The sequence below is a fragment of the Leptosomus discolor genome, chromosome 25, assembly GCF_034619465.1.
Source record: "Leptosomus discolor isolate bLepDis1 chromosome 25, bLepDis1.hap2, whole genome shotgun sequence".
Classification (NCBI taxonomy): Eukaryota; Metazoa; Chordata; class Aves; order Leptosomiformes; family Leptosomidae; genus Leptosomus; species Leptosomus discolor.
In genome coordinates, this window is record NC_141415.1 from 6,952,110 (window position 1) to 6,979,904 (window position 27,795).

General features: G+C 61.8%; 4 protein-coding genes across 4 annotated transcripts in view; 2 read left to right on the forward strand and 2 right to left on the reverse strand.

Moving 5' to 3' along the window:
• Positions 1–256: 256 nt before the first annotated feature.
• On the forward strand, positions 257–3,404 carry RPL19 (ribosomal protein L19). Its single transcript, XM_086477959.1, has 7 exons — positions 257–291; positions 714–820; positions 1,262–1,384; positions 2,262–2,382; positions 2,625–2,735; positions 2,905–2,941; positions 3,229–3,404. The coding sequence occupies exons 1-7, from the start codon at positions 287–289 to the stop codon at positions 3,349–3,351; spliced, it is 627 nt and encodes a 208-aa protein (XP_086334085.1). The 5' UTR covers positions 257–286; the 3' UTR covers positions 3,352–3,404.
• Positions 3,405–5,059: 1,655 nt separating this feature from the next.
• On the reverse strand, positions 5,060–8,303 carry STAC2 (SH3 and cysteine rich domain 2). Its single transcript, XM_086477960.1, has 11 exons — positions 8,232–8,303; positions 7,401–7,593; positions 7,179–7,276; positions 6,740–6,821; positions 6,492–6,589; positions 6,329–6,398; positions 6,179–6,234; positions 5,792–5,889; positions 5,621–5,672; positions 5,321–5,458; positions 5,060–5,155 (listed from the first exon to the last, which is right to left on the reverse strand). Exons 1-11 carry the CDS (start codon positions 8,301–8,303, stop codon positions 5,060–5,062), a joined length of 1,053 nt encoding a protein of 350 aa, XP_086334086.1.
• A 1,194-nt stretch (positions 8,304–9,497) lies between these two features.
• Positions 9,498–13,351, forward strand: LOC147413723 (transcription factor CP2-like protein 1). Its single transcript, XM_086477961.1, has 14 exons — positions 9,498–9,580; positions 9,684–9,835; positions 9,966–10,039; positions 10,893–10,998; positions 11,090–11,196; positions 11,279–11,431; positions 11,757–11,867; positions 11,955–12,052; positions 12,132–12,186; positions 12,329–12,422; positions 12,511–12,601; positions 12,719–12,798; positions 12,874–13,019; positions 13,196–13,351. Exons 1-14 carry the CDS (start codon positions 9,498–9,500, stop codon positions 13,349–13,351), a joined length of 1,506 nt encoding a protein of 501 aa, XP_086334087.1.
• A 3,714-nt stretch (positions 13,352–17,065) lies between these two features.
• Positions 17,066–27,795, reverse strand: part of FBXL20 (F-box and leucine rich repeat protein 20) — a 41,729-nt gene continuing 30,999 nt past the window's right edge. Inside the window, exons 8-15 of the mRNA XM_086478127.1 lie at positions 27,574–27,700; positions 25,501–25,575; positions 23,634–23,764; positions 22,134–22,194; positions 21,549–21,593; positions 20,124–20,180; positions 19,153–19,365; positions 17,066–18,311 (exon numbers count right to left, since the gene is read on the reverse strand). Of these exons, the coding sequence (XP_086334253.1) occupies positions 18,204–18,311; positions 19,153–19,365; positions 20,124–20,180; positions 21,549–21,593; positions 22,134–22,194; positions 23,634–23,764; positions 25,501–25,575; positions 27,574–27,700 (817 nt within the window). The 3' untranslated portion in view covers positions 17,066–18,203. The remainder of the gene's footprint in view (positions 18,312–19,152; positions 19,366–20,123; positions 20,181–21,548; positions 21,594–22,133; positions 22,195–23,633; positions 23,765–25,500; positions 25,576–27,573; positions 27,701–27,795) is intronic.

Sequence of the window (27,795 nt, forward strand, 5' to 3'; positions counted from 1 at the left end):
CCCGCCGCGCAGGCGCGGGCTGTACCATCCCGCGGCGACGAGCGAAAGAGGGGGGGGGGGGTTGCGCGGAGGGAAACGCGTCTCTTTCCCCACGTCCCCAGCGGGCTCCGGCGCCGAGACCGACCTCCGCAGCCCCACCGCGGATCTTCTCCCGCCGCAGTTCGGGCCGCTCCGAGGCCGCGGGAACGGAGCGGGGCGGGAGCGGGGTGGTACGTGCCGCCCGCCGCGGCGGCGGCTGTGGGCGTGGCCAGCGCTCCCGCCTCTTCCGCTCCGCCGGGCCGCCGCCATGAGGTGAGGGGCCGCGCTCCGTCCTCCCCCCCCGGGGCCTGCCCGGGCAGCGGGGGTGACCGGCGGGGTGGCCTCCATAGCGGAGGCTTCGCGGTCGCGCTGCGGGGTGGCCCCGGGCCCTGTGAGGCGGCTGCAGCCTCCTGAGGCCTCGGGGAAAATGGCGGTTGGGCCGCGCGTTGAGGGGGTGGGGTGGGGGGGGAAATGGCGGCCGGGGCCTTCGCCGAGCGGAGCCCTCGGGGTGCGGAGGGCGGGAAGGGAGGGAGGGTCTGAGCGGGGCCGGCCTCGCCGCGGGCGGGCCCTGCGGCTCCCCCTTGGCCGCGGCGTGGTTCTAGCGGCCTCGCTGCCGGTTGTCCCGGGGGGCCTTGAGGCGCTGCGGGAAGCGCGGGGCGAGCGCGGCGCTGAGCTGCGTGCGTGGCTGCCCGCAGTATGCTCCGGCTCCAGAAGAGGCTGGCCTCCAGCGTCCTGCGCTGCGGCAAAAAGAAGGTCTGGCTGGATCCCAACGAAACCAACGAGATCGCCAACGCCAACTCGCGTGAGTCGCCATCTCCTCACGGCGTTGGCGTCGCCCTGCGCAAAAAGGGACGCGCTGGGGACACGGGAAGAGGGGTTTTTTTTTTGAGGGGCTGGGTAGCCATGAGGTCGGCCTGGGTAAAATTCTGACGCTTCAAGCCACCGCTTTGCTTTTCAACGTGGAAATGGGCCCGTCAGCGGGAGGGATGGAGCTCCCCAGTGCGCTGACAGGAGAACGTGGTGCCCAGTGAGCGCTTGGCGGTGGGTTTAGTACGTGGCGTCCTCAGAGACGGCTACTGAGGGAGAAATGGGAGGGGAAGAGCACAACCACAGCAGCGTGAGGGGGTTTTGGGGGGCAGGTTGGGTTTGTCCTTCGCGTTGGCTCCTCCCAAGCCGGAGGGGAGCCTGCCCCCACGTCCCCTCGCAGTGCGGCAGGTCTGGAACGTGGCGTTTCTCCCCGCAGGTCAGCAGATCAGGAAGCTGATCAAGGATGGTCTGATCATCCGCAAACCTGTGACCGTTCACTCTCGTGCCCGGTGCAGGAAGAACACCTTGGCCCGCCGGAAGGGCCGGCACATGGGCATTGGTAAGTGCCGGCTCCCAGAGACGTTTCCCACGGTACGTGGGTCACCTGCCGGCGTGTGTGGAGCAGCTGAAACCGAGAGAACTCAATAACAACTCGGTGTTCTCCAGCAGGGATTCTTTACTGGGGCACTGGGCAGCACAGGGGGTGGCTCCTTCCATCCCTGCGCGCCCAAGCGCTGGGATTCTGGCCTTCTGTTTACAGCTTTCATCTTTATTCATTACATTTCCAAGCAAAGGTTGGGTCATTCTCATTATTCCCAGGAATTCATGACCATCAGTTCCTCCCACAGTCCCGCCTCAGCCCGCCCAAGTTACGCCCCCCCCTTGGTGGTCGTTGGGGATGAAGGTCCGAGTCTTCCTCGGGGCGGAACTGTTGAACTTGTCCTGTGGCGCCTGCCCTGCCCCATCCTGGGCCTTTCCCAGCTCGCAGACCCAGCTCTTGCTCGCTGCCCTCCCCGTCTCTCCTGCTCGGTCCTGTGTGTTCCCTGAGCCCCCCCGGTGTGACGGGAGGAGCCCCCCCCCTGGTGTGACGGGAGGATCCCCCCGGTGTCCTGCGCTCGGCGGGTCCTGCTGCCTCCTGATCTTTGCCGTGTGTGTCAGTCGGCAACGGGTCTGGGCGGGAGGGCGGGTTCAGATCAGCCTCCCTCCCTGGCTCTAAAGGCTGGGCAGCAGCTCTTTTCTAAAGGCTAGTTAGTTGTCTCGAAGGCTGGCTAGTTGTCTCGAAGCCAGTCAGCCATCCTTTATTACGCAACGATCCCCAGGAGTCTGGCGGCAGGGCCTGAAATGACAGGGTTTGTGCCTCAGTGCTGTTCTTGAAGAGCAGGTGAAACTCTCCAGCAGGAGCTTGGCCTCGCTCTCACCCTGGTTTCCCTCCCCAGGTAAGAGGAAGGGCACGGCCAACGCTCGGATGCCCGAGAAGGTGACCTGGATGAGGAGGATGCGGATCCTGCGGCGCCTCCTCCGCCGCTACAGGGAGTCCAAGAAGATCGACCGCCACATGTGAGCCTGCCCGACCCCGTGCAACGCCCCCCTGGGCTGCAGCCCGCTCCTGGCTGGGGGAAAATAAATCCTCCCAAGGGGGTTTGGCGCTGGGGAGCTGCTCTGGAGACCCTCCAGCCCAGCCCCGTGCCGCGCTGGGAGGAGGGAAGAGCCAGCGCAGCAGTTTTGGAGCGCCCCCGCTCCTGGTGCTGCCCTGGGGTGGCTCGGCCTCGGTCCCAGCCCGTCCCACTCCGCTCCATCAGGTACCACAGCCTCTACCTGAAGGTGAAGGGCAACGTGTTCAAGAACAAGCGGATCCTGATGGAGCACATCCACAAGCTCAAGGCGGACAAAGCCCGCAAGAAGCTCCTGGCGTGAGTGCTGCTGCGCTGCGGGCGGGCGGGCTGTGGAGTAGCTCCGTGGGGGGGGTGTGTGGGTGGTTCCAGGGGGCGGGGGGCTCTGTTTGGAGCCCCAGTGAGGGCTCAAACCACAACTGAGGCGGGCTGGCTGGCTCGGAGCAGAGCGGGAACGTGCTCCCGGCAGGCGCCTGCTGCTGGGGCGGCTGGAACCGGGTGGCTCAGTGAGTGATGGACGGAGGGGAGGTGAGGAGGAGGCACAAGAGCCGCTGGATTCCAAAATCCTGCTGTGTCAGAGCAGCGGCTGCCTTAACCCGGGTCTCTAGTAAAGATGGAGAGCCCAGTGTCCGTGCTCGGGGCTGAGCAGGACCGGCTTGGCACCGCTGGGTTGGAGCCGTGGGTGGCCCGTGGGCGCTGCAGCAAAGCTTGTTTTGGGGACCAGGGCCGGGGCTAAAGGCTCCTGAGGCCGTTGGAGGTGATCCCTGCGTGTTCACCACCTCTTTTCCCGCAGGGACCAGGCGAAGCTCGCCGGTCCAAGACCAAGGAGGCTCGGAAGCGCCGTGAGGAACGCCTGCAAGCCAAGAAGGAGGAGATCATCAAGACCCTCTCCAAGGAGGAGGAGACCAAGAAGTAAAGCCCGGCTGTCTTGCGTCCAGCGTGCAATAAAATGCCCCCCGGGACTCCTCCCGCCGGCTCTTTGGCTTTTTGGGGGGGGTGGGGGGGTGGGTCTGGAGCTGGGAAGGGGCTGGGGAAGAGCTGCCCCCTCCCCCCGGTGGGGCTGGCTCTGCCCTGCGTGTTGGGGTGTCCCTGGGGTGCGGGTGAGCCTGGGGCTCTGGGGTACAGACGGGGGCCGGGCAAGCAGCGCTGGGTGCTGGGTCACGGCCCCAGCACCCCCTGGAGGAGAGGGGAGGGGGTTCCCAGCCCTGCTGGGCCTCAGGGGGGCTGGAGACCACCGAGGAGGGGGACACGCTGCAGCCCCCGCACCTCTGGGCTCAGAGCTGAGTCAGGGGAAGTTTTGGGGGGGCTCTGCTCCCACGGGCAGCCCCTGCAGCTGAGCTGGGCTGGCAGCGAGGAGGGCAGGACTGGCAGAGGGGAGGGACGCGGGGCAGGGGGGGCTGGGGCAGGGCAGGGGGCTGCAGACCCCCGGGCACCGCTGTGAGGGAGCTGGGGCCACCGCTCACACGGGAGAACCCCCCCCAAATCCAGGTCTGGCCCCTCCAGACCCCCCCCCCTCAGCCAAGCCCCCATCTGTGGGCGCTGCCATCCCTCACGCTGAGAGGGGCAGATGGGGACAGCCCCCCACTCCCCCCAAACCCTGGGGACAGCACAGGACCAACGTGCCCCCCCACCCCCAAGCTCAGCACCATCCCTGGGCCCAGCCAGGGCTTTGGGAGCTGGGATGGGGGGTGGTCCCCACCCCTGGGAAACGCAGCTGGGACCCTCCTCCCGCAGGGGAGGGGACCCCCGTGACTGCCATGTGCCCTGCGCCGTGTCGCCACGTGTCACACCGCCCCCCCAGCCGTGCCAGGACCCCCCCCCCCGATGTCCCCCGTGCCCTCGCTCCGTCCTTGGCCCCGCCGATGGCGGGTGACTCCCCGCAGCCACGCGGTGGCTTCGTGACTCATGTGGCCCCAAAAAAGGGCCCCAGCGCCCACGGCACGTGGTGCCCCATGGGGACAGCACCGAGATGAGGCGGGGGACACCCCCACCCCCCCCCCCCATCTGCACCCCACCTCCTCCTCTGCCCGGACACGTGGCAGCACCCGAAAAACGACCCGGTGGCACCAACGCCCGCGGCGGCAGCAGCGTTTAATCGAGGGCCTTGGGCTGGAGCCCCCCGGGAGTGGGGCTGGGGGGGGGGGGGGGGGGCGTTATTGCTTGGGTGACAGCGGGGTTGCACACACGTGTGGCAGCGCACGGCTACAGGCGTGTCTGGCTGGGGGGGGGTGTGTGTGCGTGGGGATTCGCACGCCCGCGCTGCCGTGCACCCCCCGCCCTGCACCCCGCGTCCGCACGCGTTGGGGGGGGGGGAGGGAGTCGGTCGGAGCAGCCGTGGAGGTGCCCCCCCCCCCCCCCCCCCCCCCCAGTCCAGGGGCTGTGTCACCCCCCCCTGTGTCCCCTGCCCCGTGCCAGCGGGGCACATGCCTCGGGGCCAGATCCTGAGGGATGGGGACACTGGGGACAGGTCCCCAGGCATGGCTGGAGGGGGGGGTGTCAAGTACTACCCAGACGGGGCTTCCTGAGGTGTGGAGATCCAGCGAAGGGGGTGACGCCAGGATGGGGGACGAGGACACCGGGGGGGGGGGGTGGGTGGGTGGGGTGTGGGGGGGACACCCACCCCCTCAGATCTCGGTCAGCACCTCGGCGGGGACCAGCCCCCGCTTCTTCCCGCTGGTCACCCGGACGAGGCCCTGGGTCCTGCCCACGCCGACGCAGATCTGGGACGGGCAGACAGACGGACGGACGGGCAGAGGGGCACAGCCCCGGCAGCGCCGACGACGGACGCAACTCGGTGCACCCCAGGGCAGCGAGATGCCGGCACCGGTGGGGTTGGTTTTTTTTCCCCCCCCGTCCCCGTCCCTGTCCCCATCCCCGTCCCCTACCTGGTTCTCCCTGAGGCTCATGCGCCCCTGCTCCTTGTCGCCCTGCACGGCCCGGCAGCTCCTCCAGACGCTCTCGCCGGGACGGACGCGCTGCACGAAGTTGGCCGGGAAGAAGCCCACCCGGTCGCCCACCTTCCCCTGCGGCGTGGCCGAGCGGCAGCTGAGACACCACCCCCCCACCCCCCCACCCTCGCTGCACCAGTGGATGCCCTGGCAGGTGGCAGGGCACCAGCACCACCCCCGGCCACCCCAGGGTGCTCCCCACTGCCCTGAGACCCCCCCCCTCATCACCCCTCTGACCTTCCACCAGTCCTCGTTGGAGTCGTCCACCAGCGTCACCCTGTCCCCAGGCCTGGGGGAAAGGAGGTGTGGGGCAGCGTGGGGATGTCCCCCACCCCCACCCCCCCCCAATCCGCTGCCCCCAGTGGGTCTGGTCCCGCCCCACACCCCACCGACCCCCTCCCCACTCACTGCAGCGCCAGGTCCTGGTGCTCCTGCGGCACGAACTTGTAGAGAGCCACGTAGGAGAACATGGGGGCCCCGTCCCGGCGTGCTGGACCCCGGGCAGCCTGTGGGCACAGCCAGCCCTGCCCCACGGCCCCCAGACCCACGGCCCCCAGACCCACGGCCCCCAGCCCTGCCCTATGGCCCCCAGACTCATGGCCCCCAGACTCATGGCCCCCAGCCCTGTGCCAGTGTCCCATCCCTCTGCCCCAAAGCCCCATCCCTCTGCCCCATGGCCCCCTTCCAGCTACCCCATCCCACTGCCCCACAGCCCCAGTGCATCACCCTGAGCCCCCCAGTCCCCACCCTTCATCCCCACCCTGCCACCCCACCACCACCACCCCAGACCCCCACCTGCTGCCCAGGGCTCTTCTCCTCCACGCTGTCCCTCTCTGCTGGGGTGACAGCTGCTGAGACGGACAGGGGGGACACACGGACAGTCAGCCCTGAACCCCCCCCACACACACACACCCTGGCCCCTACCCCAATACCGCCCCCCCTTACCGCCGCTGCTCGGGCTCCCCGCGCTGCTCGGGGTGTCCCCACTCTCCTCCCCAGCCACCACCTTGTCACCCTAGAGCAGAGGGAGGGTTTAGGGGTGTGTGTGGGGGGGGTCGTCCCACACCCCCACATTGCCCCCCACTCCTCCCCAGTTCTAGGGGGGTACCTGGATATTGGGGGGCAGCTCTGGGGGGCCAGCGCCGTGTGCCAGGGAGGTGCCGAACCGCAGCGCCTCGTACACCGGGTCCACCCGTGTGCTGGGGTCTGGGGGGGGACACAACAGGGTGGGTGTCAGGGAGGGTCCCCCCCAATCCCAGCCTGCACCCCAGGGAGAGGGTGCACCCTGCGGCGGGTGCAGGCCGGCTCCTCGGTGCAGCCAGGCCTGGGGGGGTGTGTGGAGAATGGGGGGCTCACCTGTGGGGGGCTCACCCTGCCCGGATCCCCCCTGCTCCGGCAGCAGCAGGGGTGAGCTGAGATTGCGGCGGAAAGAGGTGGCCTGGGGGAAAAAACAGGGGGGTTGGGGGGAAAAAACAGGGGGTTTGGGGAAAAGGGACACTGGAGACCCTGGGGAGGGTGGGGGGGGCAGAGCTGGGGAGGTGCTGGAACTGAGGGTGCCCCTGGGGCTGGGGACCCCCGTGTGCACGGGGGTGTGTGTGTGTGCACTTGCACACGCACCGACCTCTCTGTGCTCACACGTGCCCGTGGGTGTTGCACACGCGTGTGCACGGCCGGTGCCTGCAGCCGCCCCCCCCCCCGGGAACAGGGCTGTGTCGGGGGGTTCAGGGAAGGGGGGGGGGGGGGCTGGCAGGGTTGTGTCGTGTCGTGTCCCCCCGTCCCCCTCCCCAGCACGTACCGTCTTGCCAGGGCACTGCTGGTGCGAGACCCCCTCGGAGCACCAGAGGTGCACGCCGGCCTTGCACGCCTTGCACCGCAGGCCCTGCCGCGAGTTGCCTGCAGGCAGCGAGGGGGGGGGGGGGGTGTGTATCACGACCAGGGGCTGACAGACCCCCCCCCCCCCCAACCCCCCCACCTCCCCCCCTCCAAGGCCACCCCAGTGTCGCCCCCCGCCACCCACCCGCGATGAGCTGCCGGCACAGCTCGCAGGGGCAATGCTTCTTGAAGACGTACTGCTGGAAGCCGTGGGGGCGGGGGGGGGACGGGGGGGTCCAGGGGCCCTGCACCCCCCCGCCCGGCCGGGGGAAGAGGTTCTCCACGCTCTTGCTCCGCAGCAGCGTCCGGAGGGACAGTGACCGCTTCAGCCGCTGCATCTGCCGGAGGGACAAACCCCCCCCCCCAGGGGTGGCAGGGACCCCCACACCCAGGGGTGGCAGGGACCCTAGGAGGGGCTGGAGGGGACGACACCCCCCCCCCCCAAGGGTGGCAGGGACCCCAGGAGGGGCTGGAGGGGACGACCCCCCCCCCCCCCAGGGGTGGCAGGGAGCCTAGGAGGGGCCGGAGGGGACGACCCCCCCCCAGGGGTGGCAGGGACCCCAGGAGGGGCCGGAGGGGACGACCCCCCTCCCCCCCCAGGGGTGGCAGGGACCCCTCCCAGGACGTCGTGTCCCCCCCCGTCCCGCCCCCCCCCCGGGAACTGGCCCGGCACAGAAGCCCCCCCCCCCGTTGCACGCTTAACACCCCCTCCGTGCACACTGACACCCCCCCCCCCCCCGCACAGACACCCCCCATTGCACACTCAACCCCCCCGTCCACATTGAACCCCCCCACCCCGCGCACAGCTCCCCCCCCCCCCCCCCGTTGCACACGCGCTCCCCCGGTGCACTCTCACCCCCCCCCGTGCACACTGACACCCCCCCGGTGCACATTCACACCCCCTCCCGTGCACAGACACCCCCTCCCATTGCACACTTACCCCCTCCCCGGTGCCCCCCCCCCCCCCCGGCCGTACCTTGCTGCCGTGCCCGGCCCCGGGGGGCTCGGGGGGCCCCGCCGGTTCGTTCTCCCCTGGCGGCTCCGTCATGAACCCCACCACGCCCCCCCCCCCAACCCCCCACCCCCCGCTGTCGCGACAGCGCCGCGACCCGGTCGCGACAACGCCTCGCTCAAGCCGCCGCCGGCCCCTCCCCACCGGAGGAGGGGGGGGGGTTGGGGGGAATGGAGAGATATGCTAATCCTTGGCTGCCCATTGGCTGCCGGCCCCCATGGGGCGGGGCTTGCCCCCCTATCACCAGGCGTCACATATTGGGGGGGGGGGGCACATTGGGGAACCCCCCATGGAGAGCCTGAGGCGGGGGGGGGGGGGGAAGCACCCAGGGACCCCCCTCATTGGCACTGAGGGGGCAGCACCCCTTCCCCCCCCCCCCCGATATCCCGGGGGGGGGGGGCAGCGCCTCATGACCCCCCTGCATTGCCCCCTGGGGGGGGGTGGTCGCACCCATAACCCCCCCATTTGCCCCCTGGGGGGGGGGGGGGCAGCACTCATAACCCCCCCCCCCATTCCCACCCTGCGGGGGGAGGCAGCACCCGTGGGCACCCCCACTTTGACACTCAATCCCCCCCCCTCAAGGGGAGTGCGGCAGGCCCCCCCCCCCCTTAACACCCCTCCATTGACACCCCGGGGGGGGGGGGGTGCGAATGCCTTAATAGCAAAAAAAAAAAAAAACCCCTTTTTTCTCCCCAAAATGAGCCAAATCAGAGGAATTAACATGCAGCGGGGGCAGCGCGGGCTGGCACAGGGCGGCCTTGGCTTCTCGCCCTGAACTGGGTGGACTGGAATGGCTGGGGGGGGGGGCACACATACAAGGCGGGGGGGGGGGGGGGGGGGCAGATGTCCTTGGCTGGGTGGGGACAAGGGGACAGGCTTGGGGGGGGGGACACACACACGCGGGGCTGAGCCCGGGGGGGGCTCCAGACGGCCGGTGGCCGTCTGGAGCCCCCCCCTGGGCTCAGCCCCGCGTGTGTGTGTCCCCCCCCCAATTTGTGTTGACAACAAACACAGGGTGGGGACCCCCCCCACCCCGTTATTTACAGTCAACTCTCCAAACTGGACCCAACTGGGCCAACCCTGTTCTCTCACGGCCCCTCCCTGCTCCTATAAAAGGGGGGGGGACACACACACGCACACGACACCCGCTGTCACCTTGTGTGCGTGTCCCCGTGTGTGTGTGTTCCCCCCCCCCCCCCCGCACCCCTCTACTCAAAGGACACCCCCACTATGCTCTACTGGCATGCGCAACCCGACCATTACTGGTCCAGTACTGGGGAGATGTATCCCATCTCCAGCCCTGGGCTGCTCAGGTATAATCCCCCTCCCTCAATTTTAAGATTCCTTGCTTTTGGGGAAACTGAGGCACGGCTGGATTGGGGGGGGGGGGTGGTGTGTGTATTTCTTTCCCCATAGGGACCCCCCCGTGGTGCCCCACCTCAAGCAGGAGGAACCCAACGGCATCTCCACCTCGCAGCCCCCCTCCCCGCCTTTCCAGTACGTGCTCTGCGCCCCCACTTCTCCCGCCAGCCGGCACCACGAGGAGACCCTCACCTACCTCAACCAGGGTGAGCTGGGGGGGGGGGGAAACCCCAGGGAGGGAGGTGGGACCCCCCCCCCCCCGGGTGGGGACCCCCCCCATTTTAGGGCCCCAGCACCCACTTTTGCCCGCCCCCCCCCCCCCCCCCTTCCCGGCAGGGCAGTCGTATGAGATCCGCCTGATGGGGAACCCCCGGGGGGACCCCGGCGGGGAGGGACGGAGGATGGTCAAGGTGAGGCGGTGGTGGGGAGCCCCCCCCCCCCAAAACGTGGGGTGAGGTCTTGGGGCACAGGCTGGGGTAAAGCTCTGGTGTTGGACTTGGAAGTCCCAGCTCAGCTCCAGTTCAGCCCTGGTTTTGCCCCAGTTCAGCCCCAGCTCGAAGCCAGTCCAGCCCCACTTCAGCCCCAGTTCAGTCCCACTTTAACCCAAGTTCAGTCCCGATTCAGCCCCAGCTCAGCCCCAGCTCAGCCCCAGCTCAGCCCCAGTTCAGCCCCAGCTCAGCCCCAGTTCAGCCCCAGCTCAGCCCTGGTCCGACACCAATTCAGCCCCAGCTCAGCCCCAGCTCAGCCCCAGTTCAGCCCCAGTTCAGCCCTGGTCCAGCCCCAGCTCAGCCCCAGTTCAGCCCCAGTTCAGCCCCAGCTCAGCCCCAGCTCAGCCCCAGTTCAGCCCCAGTTCAGTCCCAGCTCAGCCCCAGCTCAGCCCTGGTCCGGCACCAATTCAGCCCCAGCTCAGCCCCAGTTCAGCCCTGGTCCAGCCCCAGCTCAGCCCCAGTTCAGCCCCAGCTCAGCCCCAGTTCAGCCACAGTTCAGCCCCGGTCCAGGCCCAGTTCAGCCCCAGTTTAGCCCCGGTCCAGCCCCAGTTCAGCCCCGGTCCAGCCCCAGTTCAGCCCCAGCTCAGCCCCGGTCCAGCCCCAGTTCAGCCCTGGTCCAGCCCCAGTTCAGCCCCAGCTCAGCCCCAGTTCAGCCCCAGCTCAGCCCCAGTTCAGCCCCAGTTTAGCCCCGGTCCAGCCCCAGCTCAGCCTCGTCTCTCTTCGGGGCTCGGGCCCGTGGGCTCAGCCCGCAGCCGGGCCCGATCCTGCGCCGCAGAGCGTGGTGCGGGTGGTCTTCCACGACCGGCGGCTGCGGTACTCGGAGCAGCAGCAGCTCGAGGGCTGGCGGTGGAGCCGCCCGGGCGATCGCATCCTCGACATCGGTGAGTGCCCGCGATCGCATCCTCGGCAAACGGCGGGGCTGGGGGGTTCGGGAGGGGGGGGAGGGGGCCCACGCTCACCCCCTTCCCGCAGACATCCCGTTCTCCGTCGGCATCCTCGACCCCCAAATCCACCCCACGCTGCTCAACACGGTGGAATTCCTCTGGGACCCCTCGAGGAGATCGTCCGTCTTCGTGCAGGTGGGTGACAGGCCTGACCGGGGGCTGGGGCTGGGGGGGGTCCCCATGGTGGCCGCCCCCCAACCCCGCTGTCCCCGGCCAGGTTCACTGCATCAGCACCGAGTTCACGCTGCGGAAGAACGGGGGGGAGAAAGGCGTCCCCTTCCGCATCCAGATCGACACCTTTGGGGTGGGGGGCAAGGGGGACCCCCCCGAGCACCTCCATTCCGCCAGCTGCCTCGTCAAGGTGTTCAAGGTATTGGGGGGTGGGGGGGGCGTCAGTGACCCCAGGGTGACCAGTGGCCCCCCCCCCCCACCTATTCCTGCCAAATCCTGCTCTGAGCGTGGGGCAGCACCCACCGCAGCACCCTGGGGGGCTGGAGGCACGAGGGTCTGGGTGCACGAGGAGGGGGGTGCATGGAGGGGGGGTGGGGGTGGGGGGGTGGGTATGGGTGGGGTTGAGAATCCAGGGGTCTGGGTGCCTCAAGGCTCTGGGTGCAGGGGGGGGTCTGGGTGCCTGGGAGTCCCCATCGGCCACCGCGGTGGTGGTCCTGGGACCCCACTCACGACCCCCGGCGCAGCCCAAGGGGGCCGACAGGAAGCAGAAGACGGATCGGCAGAAGGTGGAGAAGCAGCCGGTGCTGGAGCGGGAGAAATTCCAGCCGGCCTACGAGAGCACCGTGCTGGTCGAGGTGGGACCCGGACCTGGCACCCCTCCCCGCGGGCCAGGGTGCCCCCTGGCACCCTGCACCCCCTTGACCCCTTCCCTCCACCCTCAGTGCGCCCCATGGCCGGACACGCTGGGTGCACCCCACAGCCCCCCAGGCACCCCGGGGCTGCCATCTCCTCCCCCATTCAAGCTGCTGAGCCCCGAAAGGTAAGTGGAGGGGGGGGGCCCCCCGGACCCCCACCCGCTGTCGGGTTCCCCCGCTCAGCTCTGGCCCCACTCCCCGCAGGGTGTGTGTGTCGCCCGCCTGCACGGCCGAGAGCCCTGCGGAGAGTCCTGGCGAGGTGAGGGTGCCGTCGGGGCAACCGCGTGCACCCCTATAGCCCCCCCCCCCCCCTCCCAAGCCCCCCAAGAGAGGGTGGCTGGGCTGAGAACGTCCCCGCTCGGTTCATGCCCCGGCTGAGGTTCGGCTCCCGCTGCCGGCAGGCGCTGAGCCCCTCCGCATCCCCCCTGGAGACGCAGCAGTGGCTGCACAAGCGCCGCTTCTCTGCCTACGCCCGAGTCTTTGCCAGCTTCGCAGGTGAGGCCGTGGGCAGCACCGGGACGAGGGGGGGCAGAACTGGCCCCTGTGACACCTCCCCCCGTCCCTGAGCCCCCCCTGTCTGCAGGCGCCGACCTGCTGAAGCTCTCCCGGAGGGACCTGATCCAGATCTGCGGAGCCCCCGATGGCATCCGCCTCTGCAACGCGCTGACGGGCAGGTGGGCTCAGGCTTCCCATGGGGCTCCTCGGTGCCTCCTTTTGGGGACCCCCAAGAGCTTCTGCTTTGCCTGGCTGGATCCTACACCCCCCTGCCAGACCCCTCTCTGCCTCCGCAGGTGCCCGCGGCCCCGGCTGACCCTCTACGTGTCACAAGAGGCCACCGGCGGGGCCGGGGGTGCGGAGGATGGATGCTCAGGTACGCGGGTCGATGCGGGGCAGCGTGGGGGGTGGAGGGTCCGTGCTCACTGCCCCGTCCCCACCCTGTCCCCAGGGATGTACCAGGAGGTTCACCTGCAGGAGCTGACGGTGGCCGAGCTGACCGGGAAGCTGGCCGAGCTGCTGGGGCTGCCCGTGGGCCAGATCCTGCGGGTCTCCCGGCAGGGACCCTCCGGCATCCACATCCTCATCAGCGACGCGGTAAGAACCAGGGGAGGACACCCAGGAGGTGCCGGACCCCCCGCAGCCATCCTGACCCATCGGGGTCCCCACCCTGCTCCCAGCAAGGCTCAGCGGGAAAGGGGTCTGGGATCTGGGATGGGACACACAGCCCCAGCCCGGCCACCCCCCTCTCACGTCACCCCACGGCCCCGTAGATGATCAGGAACCTTCTGGATGAGACGTGCTTCGTGGTGGCCGTCGGCAAAGGTAACCTGGTGGCCAGGGGCCGTGGGCAGGGGACGATGGCCCCGGCTGAGCCGCGTCTCCGGGCAGCGCACGGCCCCGAGGGGTATCGCCTGGTGCTGCGGTAGGACCCGGCCCCCGGAGCTGCATCCCCCCCGGCAAAGGAGATCTCCTGCCGGTGCCGGAGCGAGATGGAGATGGAGTGAGGATCCCGAGGCTGGCACCGTCCCCGAGAGCCCGTCCTCCGAACCCAGTTCTCCCTCCCTTCATCCCCACCAGGCTCGCCTGGCCCCTCGTGCGGAGGGGCGAGAGGAGGGGGTCCCATCCCGGCTGCCAGCTCGCCTCCATCCCTCTGTCCTTACCCCGATGGCAGCTGCGTCCCCACACCCACCACGGTGCCATCACCTTGTCCCCGTTTTGTATTAAAGGACAGAGGGAGCCTCGTCCCTGCGGCGCCTGCTGGGGTTTGGGTGAGGGGTCCCCGGGGTCCTGCACCCACTGCGGGGTGGGAGCAGCCCCATGGCGGGGTTGGGGAGCAAGGTCAGCCACAGGGACAGCCCGTCCTCCCCGGAGAGGAGGGAGCTTGGGCAGAGCAGGTCCCGTCCCACCCCACAGGGATGGAGCCGGCCGTGGCAGCCCCAGCTGGCAAAACCCAGTAAAGCCTCGTTTCTGCATTTTTAGCTTGGGGAAACTGGTTATTTTTAACACCGAGTCCTTCCCCCAAGCACCGTCCGGTGCGGCCGCTGCTGGCACGGGGGACAGAGCCGGGTGGTGAAGCGAGACGGGGGACGCCTTTGGGAGGAAACGACTCGCAGGGCGAAGGACGGGTTTGGGATAAACAAGCCGGCGGGAGGTTCCCCCAGGGAGGAAGGATGGAGACCGAGAGGAGCCGGAGGACGCGGGCGAGCAGCAGGGAGGGCACCGGGACATCCCCTGGACCGGGTCTGAGATCAGGGGGTCGGCAAACACGGAGAGAAGGGAGGGCAGCGAGCAGGGGGGCAGAGGCAGACACGGGATCACGGACCCCTCGCTGGTGGGTGGGGAGAGAAGGAAACACTCACGACCCTCCCCAAAACACCCTCTGCCGAGGGGAGCTGGAGCTCGGTCCCACGAGCCCTTTCCCGACCGTCCCCTCCATCGCCTGGACCCTCGCTGCCCCGCGGAGATCCTGTATCACACAGACAAGGGGCAGCTCAGCTACGCAGAGATATCTATTTACTTTTCGTTAACGGCATTCTTAGATCCACGCAGTGTCAAGGAAAGCACAGATCACAACATCGTTCAATTAATATTTTACAGGTCTCTCTCTAGTAGGTGCAATCCAGGGAGCGTATGACAAGCTTCCAGCTCCTGTGTCCGGTACCTCGGACTGAAAGGACATCACGAGCCCACCCCAGTGTAAAAAAAGCCTTAAAACCAGGGTGGAGGCACAGCAGCCTCACGCCGAGCCGCGGGGAGACGCTGGGAAGGGAGCTGGGGGGGGGGTTTGAGAACATTGAGCGCTCGGGGTTCGCATCGAGGAGGGGGAATCACCCCGGTTTAGCGGCCACGGAGCGACCCGCGGGGGAATCCCCAGGGGAGCTCGGAGGCAGCTTTAGGGATGGAGGAAGGTTGGTGGCTGCGGCACGAAGAGCCCCGGGGAAAGGTGGGGTGCAGGGTTGCTGGTGGAGGGTGGCATTTCCAGGCCCCCGCCCCCGGGTGCCCTCCTGGGGCAGGGGCTGGCACAGCCTGACCAGCCCCGTGGTCTCCCCGTCGGGCCAGAGCAGGGGACGGATTTCCTCATCTCTTCAAACAAAAAAAATAACATCTCCCAACTTGCCAAATCCTCCTCCTCATGGGGCGCGGGCACAGAATTGGGATCAAAAAGTGCTGCTGCGTGTCTCGAAAGACCAGAAAAGCCTCATTTTTGGTGGCATTACACCCCCTCGCACCACCTCCCGCCCCAGATCTCGGGTCCAGAGGGGTTCGGGCCGGTTCCCCAGAGCCGTCCCTCGGTCTCTGCGCCCGCCGTGACGCCCCAGAGCCCGTCGAGGCCCCAGGCGGCTCCCCCAGGCTGGAAAACCCCCGAGCCCAGCTGGGCTCAGCGGGACACGAGTGGCGCGGGGGCACCTCGGGGTTTCCCAGGGAGGGCGAGGGAAGGGCCGAGGCAGAGGGAAGAGCTCAGGGTCTCGCCCCACGGCCCCGACGTGCCTGGGTGAGCGCAGAGGCCGGACAAGAGGCGTCCGGCACCAGCACAGGGGGGCTGCAAAGCGATGGGATGGTTCAGTCGAGCCGCCCTTCCGCAGCGCTCGCCCCCCAACGCCCCAGCAGGACCCTCCTCTCAACCCCGGGCCCCAAATCTCGGCGCTCGACGCCCTCCAGAGCCACCGGCTCAAACCCAGGGTCCGCGCTCAACCCAGCACCAGCCCCCGGGCACGTCCCCAACCACGGCTGCCCCGTGCGGGAGGGTTTGTCGCTCTACAAAGGTATCCCTGCAGTAAGACACGGCTTGGAAAATGATATTTATTGTGATATTTTATAAATACAAACATAAGGAAGAGTCCATTTGATGACAGGTAATTGACTTAAAAGGACACTGTCAAGTAGCTTGAGCTACCTTAATGCTGTCACTCTGTTTGGGGGGGCGGGGCGGGGGGAACCAAAACAAAACCTCTGAGTTCTCTTTTTTTTTTTTTTTTTTTTCCTTGAAAAGCGCTATGTTACAAAGAAATCAGTCAGCCAACGACACCCTGGCTTGCAAATCCATTCCAGCTCTCGCCTGCCACGGTATAAACTAACCCAAAGTTTTCCTCCCAGAGCTGTGGGAAGGCTGGGATTGCTGGGTGCTGCCCCAGGCCCCGGTCGGTCAGTCCGTTATCTTCTGCTACCCTGCAAACGGGAGAAGGGAGTTCTGCGAAGGCAGGACAGGACCACGCTTGTTGAGGGGGGAGAGAGGGGGAATCCGCAGCGCTGAAGTGGATTTGAATAAATATAACGGATTAAAAGCGACCTACAGGGGAGGAGTTGACAGTATCCTTTCAAAGGCAGCGTGCTGGATTTCCTCCCAGCAGCCCGTGCCTCTGCCAGGCTGCGTTAAGCACACACAGACGGGCTGGGGGAACTGCAGAGGAAGGGGGGGACACAGCTTCGGGGGGACCAAGCGACCCTTCTGGCTGCCCCAAGAGCTCAGACAGCGATAAGAGGGGAAGGGGAAGCAACACACTGTCCTCCAAGCAAACCTCCAGCGAAAACCCAAGCCCCCCAGGGAGGCTGGAAGAGCCGCTCCCCGGGCTGCACCCCGCTCCTGCCCCGGGCGAGGTTCTTCAGCGGGAAGGTGAAGCACCCCGCGTTCCTCGGCGGCCGGAGAGACCGACCCGCTCCCCGAGCCCGTTCCCGGGGCGCAGGCGGCAGGCAGAGGGTCACCCCTCCCACGGCGGCTCGTCTTCCACACCCCTCTGCAGAGTTTGGCCCCCACTCAACCCCCGGCACCTGCCCGTCCGTTCACGCGTTTCATACTGGAACCAGCAGCAGGGAGGAGCGGGGAGGTCCCAGCGCCGGCCTGGGCCGTCCACGCTCCCCTGCGGCGCCTGGGCTCATCTTGCCTAAAAACGCCCCAAAACCAGCCACCAGGCCCTGCCCGCTGGGAAGGCCTGGCACGTAGCAACCCCCCCCCGGCGCTCAGGGGGTTCCTCTCCGGGGCAAGACACTTACCTGCGGCAGGCGCAGAGCCAGCGCCAGCACCCAGCGCCCGCGCCTCGGCGGGCACCAGCGTGACCACCGCCGAGGGCGCAGTTTCGGGCCTCCTGTTCCTCCCCCTTCCACGAGCGAGTCCTTGATGGGGGGCAACGAGCCAAAAAAAAAAAAAAAAAAAAAAAAAGAAGATTCTGCTTTGCTTTTCCTTGGGGGCAGGATGAAGGGTGGGAGGGACGGGACGGGACGGGAGGAGCAGGGAACTTACAGTCACTGCACCAGAGACTGTAACTTTTTCCCTACACCAAGGGCAGTGTTCTTGGGATAAAACCTGAAATGCAGAACGAATTCAGACACCCAACTGCTGATAAAAACAGGCTGAGAAGCCTCCAAGAGCCTGGCCTGCAGTGCAGCTCGCTTGCCATTTGAAAATCCTCCAAACCGGTCATTACAGGCTCAGGCTTCTCATGGTAAAAAGTCCTTTTTTTTTTTTTAAATTTAAATTATTGATTCGTCACTTTCGTTTGGTAAATCTCCAAAAATTACTGAATTAGAAATGTGTAAAAAAAAGAAAAAAAGCAGGATGTAGGGAGGGCAAAAACCAGCCTGACGTTGCCGGTTTCAAGCTATGTCACAACAATCTAGGAAGCCTCTGAGCTGGGTGCTACAGAACACAGAAGAAACGGCTGAACCTCCGGCGTGAGCATGCTCAGGGTGGTCAGAGGGGCCGGGAAGCAGAGAAGCACACGTACATCGCGTCTCACAACAGCTGCTGTTTCATCCCCTCGCTGAAAAACGGGCACAAAACTTGCTGGGAGTTTCAGGTTTTGGGTGTGGGGTGGGGTTTTTTGTGTGTTTTTGGTTTTTGTTTTTGTTTTTTTTTTCTCTTCTGGACAACAGATGCAGGGTTAAAGCACGTTCCTTCCCTCTCCCCCTCTCCCCATTTCAAAGGCTTTCGGTGACTACTCCAACCTCAACAGCAGCAACAGTCCTTCGGGGTTCTCCACCCCTCCCCTCCTCACCGCGGTGATTCCCCCTGAGCATGCCCAGCAGGAATGGTTCAGGATTAACCCAATCCACCTACGGAAAAAGCCAACACAGCTCCAGCTCCCACACTGCAGAGTTCATCCGTTGGCTGGAACGGTGGGGTGTGTATATGTACGTGTATGGGTGGCTACGGGGGCCCGGCACCACGGCCCTGCTCGCTGGCCCTTGGCACCGGCCTCGCCTTCCTCGAAGATACCGGCGTCCACCGTGACTCTACAAGTGGAATTAAATACTCAGTTTGCGAGGGGGGAACCGCTTCCAGTGTCATAGGATGATGCAGCATCTGCAGAAGCGCTGTCTGCTGCCTCCCACCGAAGGAGGTGGAGTCACGGGCGCGAAGTAGGCATGGACTTTAATATTGGGTAAGTGGGTCTGCAAAGACAAACACAACGTGTCAAGCGACGGGGGCAGCGCAGGAGTCACAGAGAAGCTGCCAGGGGCCTGGCTCCCTTCAGACTAGCAACTAACACGGGTATAAAAACCAGAGCCAAACTCCTTCAGTTCACCAGCGTGACTCTCCCCCAGCCCCCGGCTTTGCAAGCTCCTTCTGTTACCAGAACTGTCACGGGGAGCAGAAGCAACGATGCTCTTTCCTCCCCAGTAACGCTGCGGTAGCTGTGGGGAGCAGAACAGCATCCAACTACGGACCCGTGTTCTCCGAGCTAACAAGATCCCATCACTGCTCCTCTTTTGCAGCTGGAGAAACGGACTCAGGAGGGAATCGCCGGGACACAGAGTGCCTCAGAGGAGCGGCAGCAGGTGACGGAGCAGCCCTGGCTCCGTCCCACCCGCGCAGCCTGCTGCGGGATCGGCCCGGGTCACTGCCACGGGAAGCGTCGGCGTGAAGCCTGCGCTGAGCACCTGAGGTCCCGGGGAGGAGCAGCCGCTCCCCACGCTTGCTGCGGCCCAAACCCTCGGCGCCCCCCGCGTACGGGGGCCTGCAAAACGAGCCCCTGCACGCCGGGGCTCCTCTGCTCCCTTCGGCTGCTGCTGGGGGACGCAGCAGGTCCCGCTCTTCCCCAGCAGCGAGCACTCGGCCCCATCCGACCTTCCGAGCCCGTGACAGCTATTCGATTCCCAGATGACGGCTCTCACCCTGCTCTTAAGAACGAGCACCAGATCACGAGGCACCCGGAGCCCCAGCCCGCCCTCCTCCTCCCCCCTGGATGAAGGGTGCCAGCCGCAGCCTCGGTGCTTTCATTGCTGTCTTTACCCTGAGTCTCTTGATCCCTGCCCGCGTGATCTGCTGACAGTCGTACAGTTCTATCCTCTCCAGGCTGTGGCAGCTCTTCAGGTGCTCCAGGGAGGCGTCGGTGATCAGAGGGCAGTTGTCCAGCTCGATCACCTCCAGGCGGTCGTGCGCGCAGGCGCCGTTCCCCAGGTGACGAATCCCGTCGTCCGTGATCAGCTCACAGTGGGACAAACTCTGCGGCCAAACACACCAAGTTAGCGGCCTGGGCAAGCAGAAGCCAGCGCCCCGCCGGGGGACGCTGTGGGACGAGGGAGGAGGCGATGGGCAGGACCCTGTCGCTGGGGCTAAGAACCGGCAGAAATACAACGTCACCCATTCGGTGCGTTTTGGGGGGCCGGGGTGGTGGTGGTGGGGGGGTGCTGCATCTTAAAAGTTCTCGAGGAGGAAGCGGGGCTTGAGCTAGATCAGCCTGTGGCTTTGCTGAGGGCAACAGCGTGCACAGAACCCCCTGCCTGCAGCCCCCCCACCTCCCAGGGCAGGTTTCCCCACACACAGGGGAGGCAGAGGAGACCGAGACTAAATCCCCAGAAATTTAGACCCAAAAGCAACATGGCTTTCCAGAGCCAGCAAGCTTTCCAGGCCTCAGCTGCCCGGCTCCGCCCGACAGGCGAGGGGGGCTGCAGCCTGCTCTCCTGCAGACCGCCCCGGCAGCCCCCATCCTGCTGGGCGAGCCGAGGACAGCCCGAGGCTGGTACCAGGAGAATCCAGCGTCCTCCAACGCCTTTTCAGGCGGCTCTGGGTGCCTGGCGCACGACTAACGTTAGCAGTAGGGGAGGGACAATAGGTTCCTCAGGGTCAGGCTTCTAGCCGAATTCTTCCCAGCCTTCGCAACACGTCTATGAAGTCAGAGAGACAAATCCCCACAGGCAGCGCTCAAAATCCCTTTGTTTATACAAAGGAACGGCTGAAAAAGCCTCACTTCTAATACTCACCAGAACCTGAAGCCGCGGACAGTGTATGGAAAGCTGGATTAGCGTGCTGTCCGTTATCTGCAAAAGAAGACAAAGCCCTCTCACGCTGGGTGCTCTGCACAAGGGCTCTTTTCGCCCTACGGAAGAAAAACCCGCCAACTTCTGCCTCATCCGCGGCAGCGCTCCCCGCGCTCCCTCTCCTGAGCCCCTCAGGGGCTCGTCTCCTGCGTGAGACCACGTTTCAGACGTTCACTTTCTTCCACTCCCTTGCAGAAAACCAAGCCCTGCCCTTAAAGGACTGTGCAGGCAGCAGCACTGCTGTTTGGGTTTTGGGTTTTGTTTTTTTTTTAACTTCCTTAAGCAGCTCTGGTGAAATAAGCTCACAGTTACAAGCAGCAAGCGAGCAGGACTCTTTGACAACACAACGGTCCTAAATGTTTGTCTCGGAGTACAAGAGGTGTTCAAACCCCCTTCCAACAGCTCGGTGGACGGCTGAATTGTTCCTCTTTCTGCCGCAGGAAGAGAGAGGCTCAACACAAGGGCTTTCTAACCTAAAAGCATTCAGAAGGGAACTTGCTGGGGTGTCTTTGTTCAACGCAGACCATCCAAGGGCACGGCCCACTTTTTCTTCTTCCTTTTTCGGGGTAATTTTAAATCACTTCCTGTCTGGACTATTGTCATTTCCTCCTGTGGTCGCCTGAATTTCTGCCCTGTAAACATCAGGAAGTCCAGAACACCGGGGTCACGCTGTTCTCATGGCAGGAAGCTAAATCCCATTATCTCCACTGTCTTTATCCGAATCGGTTTCAAATCTATCCTCAGCGTTAGAGATTTTTCATGGAATCTTGAGTAAACTTTTTTCCCCTGGAATGTCACCTTGAAACGGGCACCGGCTACGGGCACGTGGCCTAGAGAGCAGCGTGGAGCCGCACGCTCCTCAAAACTCACGCCGGCCGCTGCAGCACAGGGTCAGGAGAGACTCGTCAGTCACCCTCGCTCCGCCGCACCCCACTGCCTCCGAGGAAGGCTACGGGCACCCCGGTTTTATTTCAAGGTGTTGCCACGTCCTCTCTAGAGCCACGGCTGCTCCAACAGCCTGGCTGTGTTTTTTCCAAACACGGAGGTTTGCAGCAGCACGCGTAGCACGAGCCTCCCCTGGCCTTACGCAGCTTGTGGCGAGGGTCACCAGTCACACACCTACTACGGGACCTTCGGGACACACCTGCCACTTTAAGGACTTTTTTATCACTGGCAGCGCTCGTTGCTGCAAAATAGGGACAAAGGATCAAACTACAGAAGTGGTTATTTTCTTATCCAAATAGGTCCAATCGTCTCGCTCAGGATTTTAAATCCAGTTCTCGCTTGGACGCAATCTATCACTTTTTCACCCTCTTTCCACACCGCTGTGACCGTGCTGAAAGAGAAGCAGCCAGAAGCACCTCCTACCTGGACGCACTCTTCCAGGTCCATTTTTTCAAGCTCATGGCAGTTCTAGGAACAAGGAGAAGACCGAACACACAAACTAAGTGCAAAGTTCACACGGCACACGTAAACACAACTACATTAAGACAGTTCTTTCTAAAAATGAAGGGTTTTCTCCACGAAAACACCATGACTGGAAGGAAAGCTTGCTGCTTCTTTACGAACAGCACCAAGTACAGCAAAGGAAGCCTAGTGATTTCGCTCATTTAAAGGCACAGGGGGGTTCTTTATTCATAGAAAGTAAAGGCAGTTAAATTTAGGGTCACTCGTACACAACGTAGATTAATTAAGAAAAAAAAAAAACCCAAACAGTAAAGTCTGTAACTCCCAAGCATTTAACTTTTCACACAGTTTGGACGCACATCCTCCTAGGTGTGCGGGTCAGGATAACTCCAAAGATCTCACACAGCCTAATTTCTGTAACTTGGCTTCCACTCAGACGTCGGGATCAAAAGCATTACAAAAACCTACGTTCAGGAGAAAGCCACTGGTTGTTCCCATGGAAAGAAAGCAAAGCTACTTCATGAAAAAGTGGAAAGGAGCACTTACCCTAGCTAGAGTGGTAAAGCCCACATCTGTTAGTTGAGAACACCTTGCAACTTCTAATATTCTGCACAGAAAGAATTTATAATAACCATGGTGGAGTCATTTTGCTTTTCAGAGTGTTTCATTAAAAGCTTCCAGCAACCCAGAAAAGTTTGACCCGGTTTAGGCTGTGCTCTCTGAGAGGATAATTTGCACAGAGCATCCACCCTCTATACCTGAGTGTAGGTCACAGGGAAAGAAAAAAAAACAAGTCAGGCTAAAAGGGAACTCCAAGGATCATCCAGTCTGTCCCCTGCTACGAGTCAGGGAGGGCTAATCCGACCCACGTTGGACTAAGGTGCTCTTAAAAACCTTCAGTGCTGGACTCTCCACACGCTCCCAGAGCGCTTTCCTCTGGTTTCCACCTCCCGTACCGATCTCGCCGTGACAAAGGGTGCAATACACGACAACCTGGCAGGTGAGCCTCAGAGAGCAAGCGTTTAACGCCACGACAGAGGAGCCTGAAGCCTCCCAAGAGGCGAGCTGCTTGCGTCTGGGAGAACAGACAAACTTTCTGGCAGTTACCGCAGCTCCACAGAGGTTTCCTCCACATTTTTAACAGATTTACCTGCCTTTACAGAGGAGGAATCCAACTTTCTTAAAGTGCATTACGTGTTTTGATGTATGGAGCTTAACGCTGCAAAGCTGCAGCTGAACTTCCACACAGAAACCACCTGGAACCAAATTTGCATTTTACCTTCCTCTTTCACAACTGGCTTCCACGCACACGTATGCTGCGCTCTGTACCCGTAATTCTTTAAATGAATTATGACAGAAACAGCTGTGTTCTGTTTTCCCCTGGAAGACAGGTATTTGGTGCCATTTAATACAGGCCACTCAGCTGTTACAGATGTCAGAGAATAAAACTGTCTCTTCCTTCTGCACCTGGCCATTTCCTGAATTATAGCAAAGTCTTCCTGAAGAAACTTGTCCTAACAACAACAAAAACAACGAAAAAAAAAAGCAAGCACCTGCAGAGATGTCCCTGGCAGCCCACTCTGTCACGCAGAGTGAAAGTTTGCACAAATCCCACCTGCTACAAAATCATCATGAAAAACCTGTTAATGTCACGTGTCAAGAGGAAACCACGTTGTTTAACCGCGTTTTCGGTTCCCAGTACGAAAGTCACCCAACCTCAACTGGTTTTCACGACAGCACAGAAGCAGACACCCAAGGGTGCAAAAGGAGACTGCTACTAAGCGAGCCTCTTGGCAGCACGCACCCCCACGGCACGGAGCCCTCCTACCGCTGAGCGACTTGCACAAGGTCAGAGAGCAGAAGTTTGGGTACAACCATGCTCAGCCCACGGCAAACGCCTGGGAAAAGCTCAGAGACGAAAGCTGCCCTGCCAGAAAGGCCTTCCGAGTCCAAAATGGCTCAACCACCACACGACCGGGTCACCAAGAGCCTTTGCTCCACGCACAACGGGTCACTGGAGCTCGGGGAACTGCCGGGAGAACTTACCTAAGCCTCGGGCAGTTCTGTCCCAGGGCGTTCAAGATGGCATCTGTGATGTTACAGCAGCCTGAAGCACACAAGGATTGTAACTTGTGGCATCCTCTGCATATTGTAATGAGACCATCATCTGTTATTTGCTACAAGAAAAACAATAACAACATCACAAGCCATAACAACGTAGGTGGAGGTGCAAGGCACTGCATATTTTCCTTCTCAGGCTTCCAACCAGGCACTCAACTGAGGCCAAGTTAGGCTCCTTTCAACCCAAAAACGCCTTCGCCTATTTCACTGGAGCAGCTGAAACAGGATAAGCCACATTGAAGTGACTTGTAAACACTCGGAAAGTGATTCCACATGCAGGGAAACGTTTCTGAGCTGGGCCACGCGAGCCATGGGGGAAGGCACGGTAGCAGCAGGCCTAGACTTGGGCTCCTGCCTTCCTTTGCAACCCTTGCTCGTAAAGACCTTCTTGGCTGAAACTCAAGACAAGAAAGCACCTAGCAGTCAGAGTTACCCACAAAATAGGCAGCAGGTTGTTTTCACAGCTGTTTAAAAATACACTTCAGTGGTTTGGGACCAAAACCTGAGCCCTGAGGGACGGGCTCACAGCCGAAATGATGTGACGTTCAGCCCGTGGCACAGCAGCTCCATCGCCCCGCCGCGTCCCCGGACACCCGGGGTCTGTCCAGCCCCAGGGGCTCTGCTCTGGGGTGGCAACAGCGCACGAAGCTGCTCCAAGCGTCTCCCTGCAGAAGCGAGAGCACAAGGGGCTGGGACTCGGGGCGGGGGGGGTGCTCAGCCAAGGAGCTGCACGGGATCGAGAGCAACGCAGGCAGCGGGAGAAGGGAAGAAGGGACAGTAGGTGGCAGAGGCTACGCGTGCTGGAGGACCAGGTTCAGCCTCACGTAATTCTTGGGTTCTGGATTTTCAGGGGCAGCCAGGCTCAGTTCCCACAGAAAAGCACCAACCCAGGGACTGGCATTGCCTCTTCCAAAAGAGCAAAGAGCAAGTCTGTGGGCTGGGAAGCCCAAGTTTTGGAGAGTGATGAAACAGAAACGGAGCAGAACTTGGCGTTTTCGGTTAAGGCGACCAAGAACCTTCTCAAGTCTTCTTCTCCCTTCCGCCTGTTTGCCTCTGCCCTTCCGACCTCTCCCCTGCGCCCCAGACGCGGGTCTGGAAGTTGGTAACAGTTCAGCTCCTCCTTTGCGAGCACCCAGTCCCAGCGGGGCGGGCACCAGTCTCTACCCAGTCTAGTAACTGGTAAAGCTACTCCTTCCACAGGACTGGGAGAGGCCAGCCCTGCGGCCCCCAAAGGCCTTGCCCACTTCCGCGGAAAAGGGAGAGACTGTCCAGTCACTCCCTGCGTCAAACCAACCGCACACGGTATGTACAAAGAGCCCGTTCCAATTTCTTTTTTTTTTTTTGGCATAAATATACGTTTTTGGCACTGCAGAATAATTGGTTCAGAGCCCTTCTGTGCAGCGGAACTGCGCTGCTTGGTTCAATTTCATAAAGAGACCAGAGGAACCGCCCGGCTGCATCACCACACAAACACGCCAGCCCGATGGAAAGAATTTTTCCAGCTAGTCCTACAAACGAGCTTAGAAGCCCCGTGGGCAGGGCAGAGAGACAAACAATTCTGCCCAAGCGAGTGCTATGACACTGTTTTGGGGGCTTATTCGACGTTACGGAACGCTACTAAAAAGCTGCTTTTCATCAACTATTTTTAAAAGTCCCGTAATTTTACAATTGCCCTGTCTGCACAGATGACGACGTTCCTGGGATGGAGCACATTCTGCGTGGTTCTGCTTAGAGATGGCCTCTAAACACACACCGATGGCTGAGCTGGGAAATCACAGGAAGCTTTACTTACTAAGCATGTTTGGAGGTTTAAAGTCACCAGTTCGGGACAATGGGCACCAATGTATTTCAGAGCTTCGTCCTCAAGCTGGAAAGAAAAATTGAGAGACTGAAGCAACCTGTTAATACCTGAAGCAATCTTCAAAACGAAGCTTTGAGAACAACGGAGCATCTGCGGGTTTGGGTACCTACGGGGGAGGAGGGCAACGCACCGCGGCCTCAAAATACGCAGCAGTAACCGCGTGCCTTTTACTTTTTGACCACCTTGGGAAGAGAGTTCAAAGACCCACACCACCGAGTTACTGATTCAAAGAAACGCTGATCTGATCAAACATGCATAACCAACAAAGCAAGCAGCGAAATCAGAAAGTATTTAGAGGAATTAGGGAAATGCTCCACGAGCGAGGGCCTGTCAGCAGCCCTGGTTTTGTAGCGCAATACGGGAACTCAGAAAAGTCTGATTTCAGCGTGAGGAGCGAACACATATTCAGGTTGCTTTCTGATGATAAAAAAGCCTGCTATTCTGAAATCTCCAAGAGCAGATGGCAAGTAATTGATAACAAGGATGTATTGCCATCAATATTACTCACGACTCCACAAATTACTAGAAACTCAAGCTGTTTCTATGACCTGAATTCTCAAAATAGGCTGAGATGGTTGTATCTTTAATCGAGTCATTTTTACAGCCATGTATACTCGTCTCACGTACCAAAAATCCAACGGAAGTATAAATTTAGAAAAACTACTGACTACAGCCCTTGCAGCTGGGCTTTCTTGCGCACACAAGGGTATTACGGCTTTGTGCACGTAACCAGCGTATCACCGCTTCGCTTAACGCAAGAACCTTTCAGGACTTTGTGTCCATGCACGGCAGAAACGTGCTTTCTTGCGGAACAAAAACATACAGCTGTTTACCTGTACACAGCAGACAAAAATGGCACTGACTGACTCATACTTAAGGAGTCCCTACACCCTCCCAAAAAAAAAATCCAAAACAAATAAGCGCCGTCAGCGTTCGGGTACAAGGACCTCACGGACCAGAGATCACTTTCCAGGTCTGCCTTCAGGCTCTGAAACTCTTGGGAGTCTCTGGGTCACAGGTTTCAGCTCCTGCGGGGTCAGTTTTACTCGATTCTGAGACGCACGTTTGCTCCTTTCTAGCCTATCTATCTGCACTGAAAAGACCCCAGGCCACTTAAGTGAAAAAAAAAAAAAAATGAGGCTTAGTCCCCACATTCTTTGTGAAGTGGCTCCGCACGGAGCTGTCGCTCGTTAAAAGAGCAACGCTCAAGGTTGATGCTCCCCACGCCCCAGTTCGTAATTGAGATAACTCCTCAGTGAAGCTGTGATACAGGGAAGTATTTAACTTTTCAATGATTCACCAGGTAAGACAGTAAGGAAATATGGAAGCAAGTCAGTCTGAATAACAAAATGTTTAACAAGGGGGGGAAAAAAAAAACCCCTTTCAGCTGTAAGAGCGAGTGCACGTTTATATATTCCCAAGTACAAGCATCACAGTCTCTGCAGCCTCTTCAGAACACACTGATGTAGCTCAAGAGCTACACGACGCACTTGAGGGAGCAGTACTGCGCAGAGGTGGCTTGTCAAGGAGTCACACACACGGTGATTCTCCCTGACTACCGAGAAGAATCCAAACGACACGTAGAGGAAATTCTATCGCCAGCGCAGATCAAAGTACTGCCAAGCTTCCTAAAATGTTCTGCGCCTTCAGAAACGGATGAGGCCAGCCATGAATAATAAAGTTATCTGCTCTTTAAAAAAAACCAAGTTTGCTCAATGTGTTCCTGATGGGGAAAAAAAAAAAAAAAAGAAAAGAAGAATGATCCTACAGCTAGATATGCAATTTGTTCACTGTCCCACTACTCATGCTGAGCTCAAAGCTATTAAAGAATTTCAATAAAAGCAGTTAATCTCCCACAGACAGACTGTGAGTAATTTCAGTAACATAACATCTCTGGAAATAGAAAAAAAAAAACCCCACAACCCTTTATCCCCACCCTTTCGGTTACAGCAGCAATAAGCCGGCTGTTATTATTCAATTTGAGCACCCTCCCCCGAGCCATACCTGCGTGCAGCCTTTCAGAAACAGGGCTTTGAGCCCGCCGCAGCCCCGCACCAGGGCCTGGATCCCATCCTTGGTCACTTGGTCGCACCAGGAGATATTCAGCTGTTCCAGCAGTGGGCAGCCCTCGCTTCGGAGGTGAAAGGAAAAGCGTGTGGCAACTTGGGTTTGTTTGGGGAAGAAATCCTGCTTCCAGGCAAAATCTAGGAAATCCCCGTGTCTGGA

Excerpts from the sequence above, each read along its gene's own strand:
- STAC2 (XM_086477960.1), bottom strand. The coding sequence starts at position 8,303 with ATGACGGAGCCGCCAGGGGAGAACGAACCGGCGGGGCCCCCCGAGCCC. Across the intron at positions 6,822-7,178 it reads AGCAGTGCCCTGGCAAGACG|GCCACCTCTTTCCGCCGCAA; the intron begins GTACGTGCTGGG and ends TTTTTCCCCCAG. Across the intron at positions 5,156-5,320 it reads TGAGCCTCAGGGAGAACCAG|ATCTGCGTCGGCGTGGGCAG; the intron begins GTAGGGGACGGG and ends TGCCCGTCCCAG.
- LOC147413723 (XM_086477961.1), top strand. The coding sequence starts at position 9,498 with ATGCTCTACTGGCATGCGCAACCCGACCATTACTGGTCCAGTACTGGG. Across the intron at positions 9,581-9,683 it reads TCCAGCCCTGGGCTGCTCAG|GGACCCCCCCGTGGTGCCCC; the intron begins GTATAATCCCCC and ends CTTTCCCCATAG. Across the intron at positions 9,836-9,965 it reads CCTCACCTACCTCAACCAGG|GGCAGTCGTATGAGATCCGC; the intron begins GTGAGCTGGGGG and ends CCTTCCCGGCAG.
- RPL19 (XM_086477959.1), top strand. Across the intron at positions 821-1,261 it reads GATCGCCAACGCCAACTCGC|GTCAGCAGATCAGGAAGCTG; the intron begins GTGAGTCGCCAT and ends TTCTCCCCGCAG. Across the intron at positions 2,942-3,228 it reads GGCTGGAACCGGGTGGCTCA|GGACCAGGCGAAGCTCGCCG; the intron begins GTGAGTGATGGA and ends CTTTTCCCGCAG.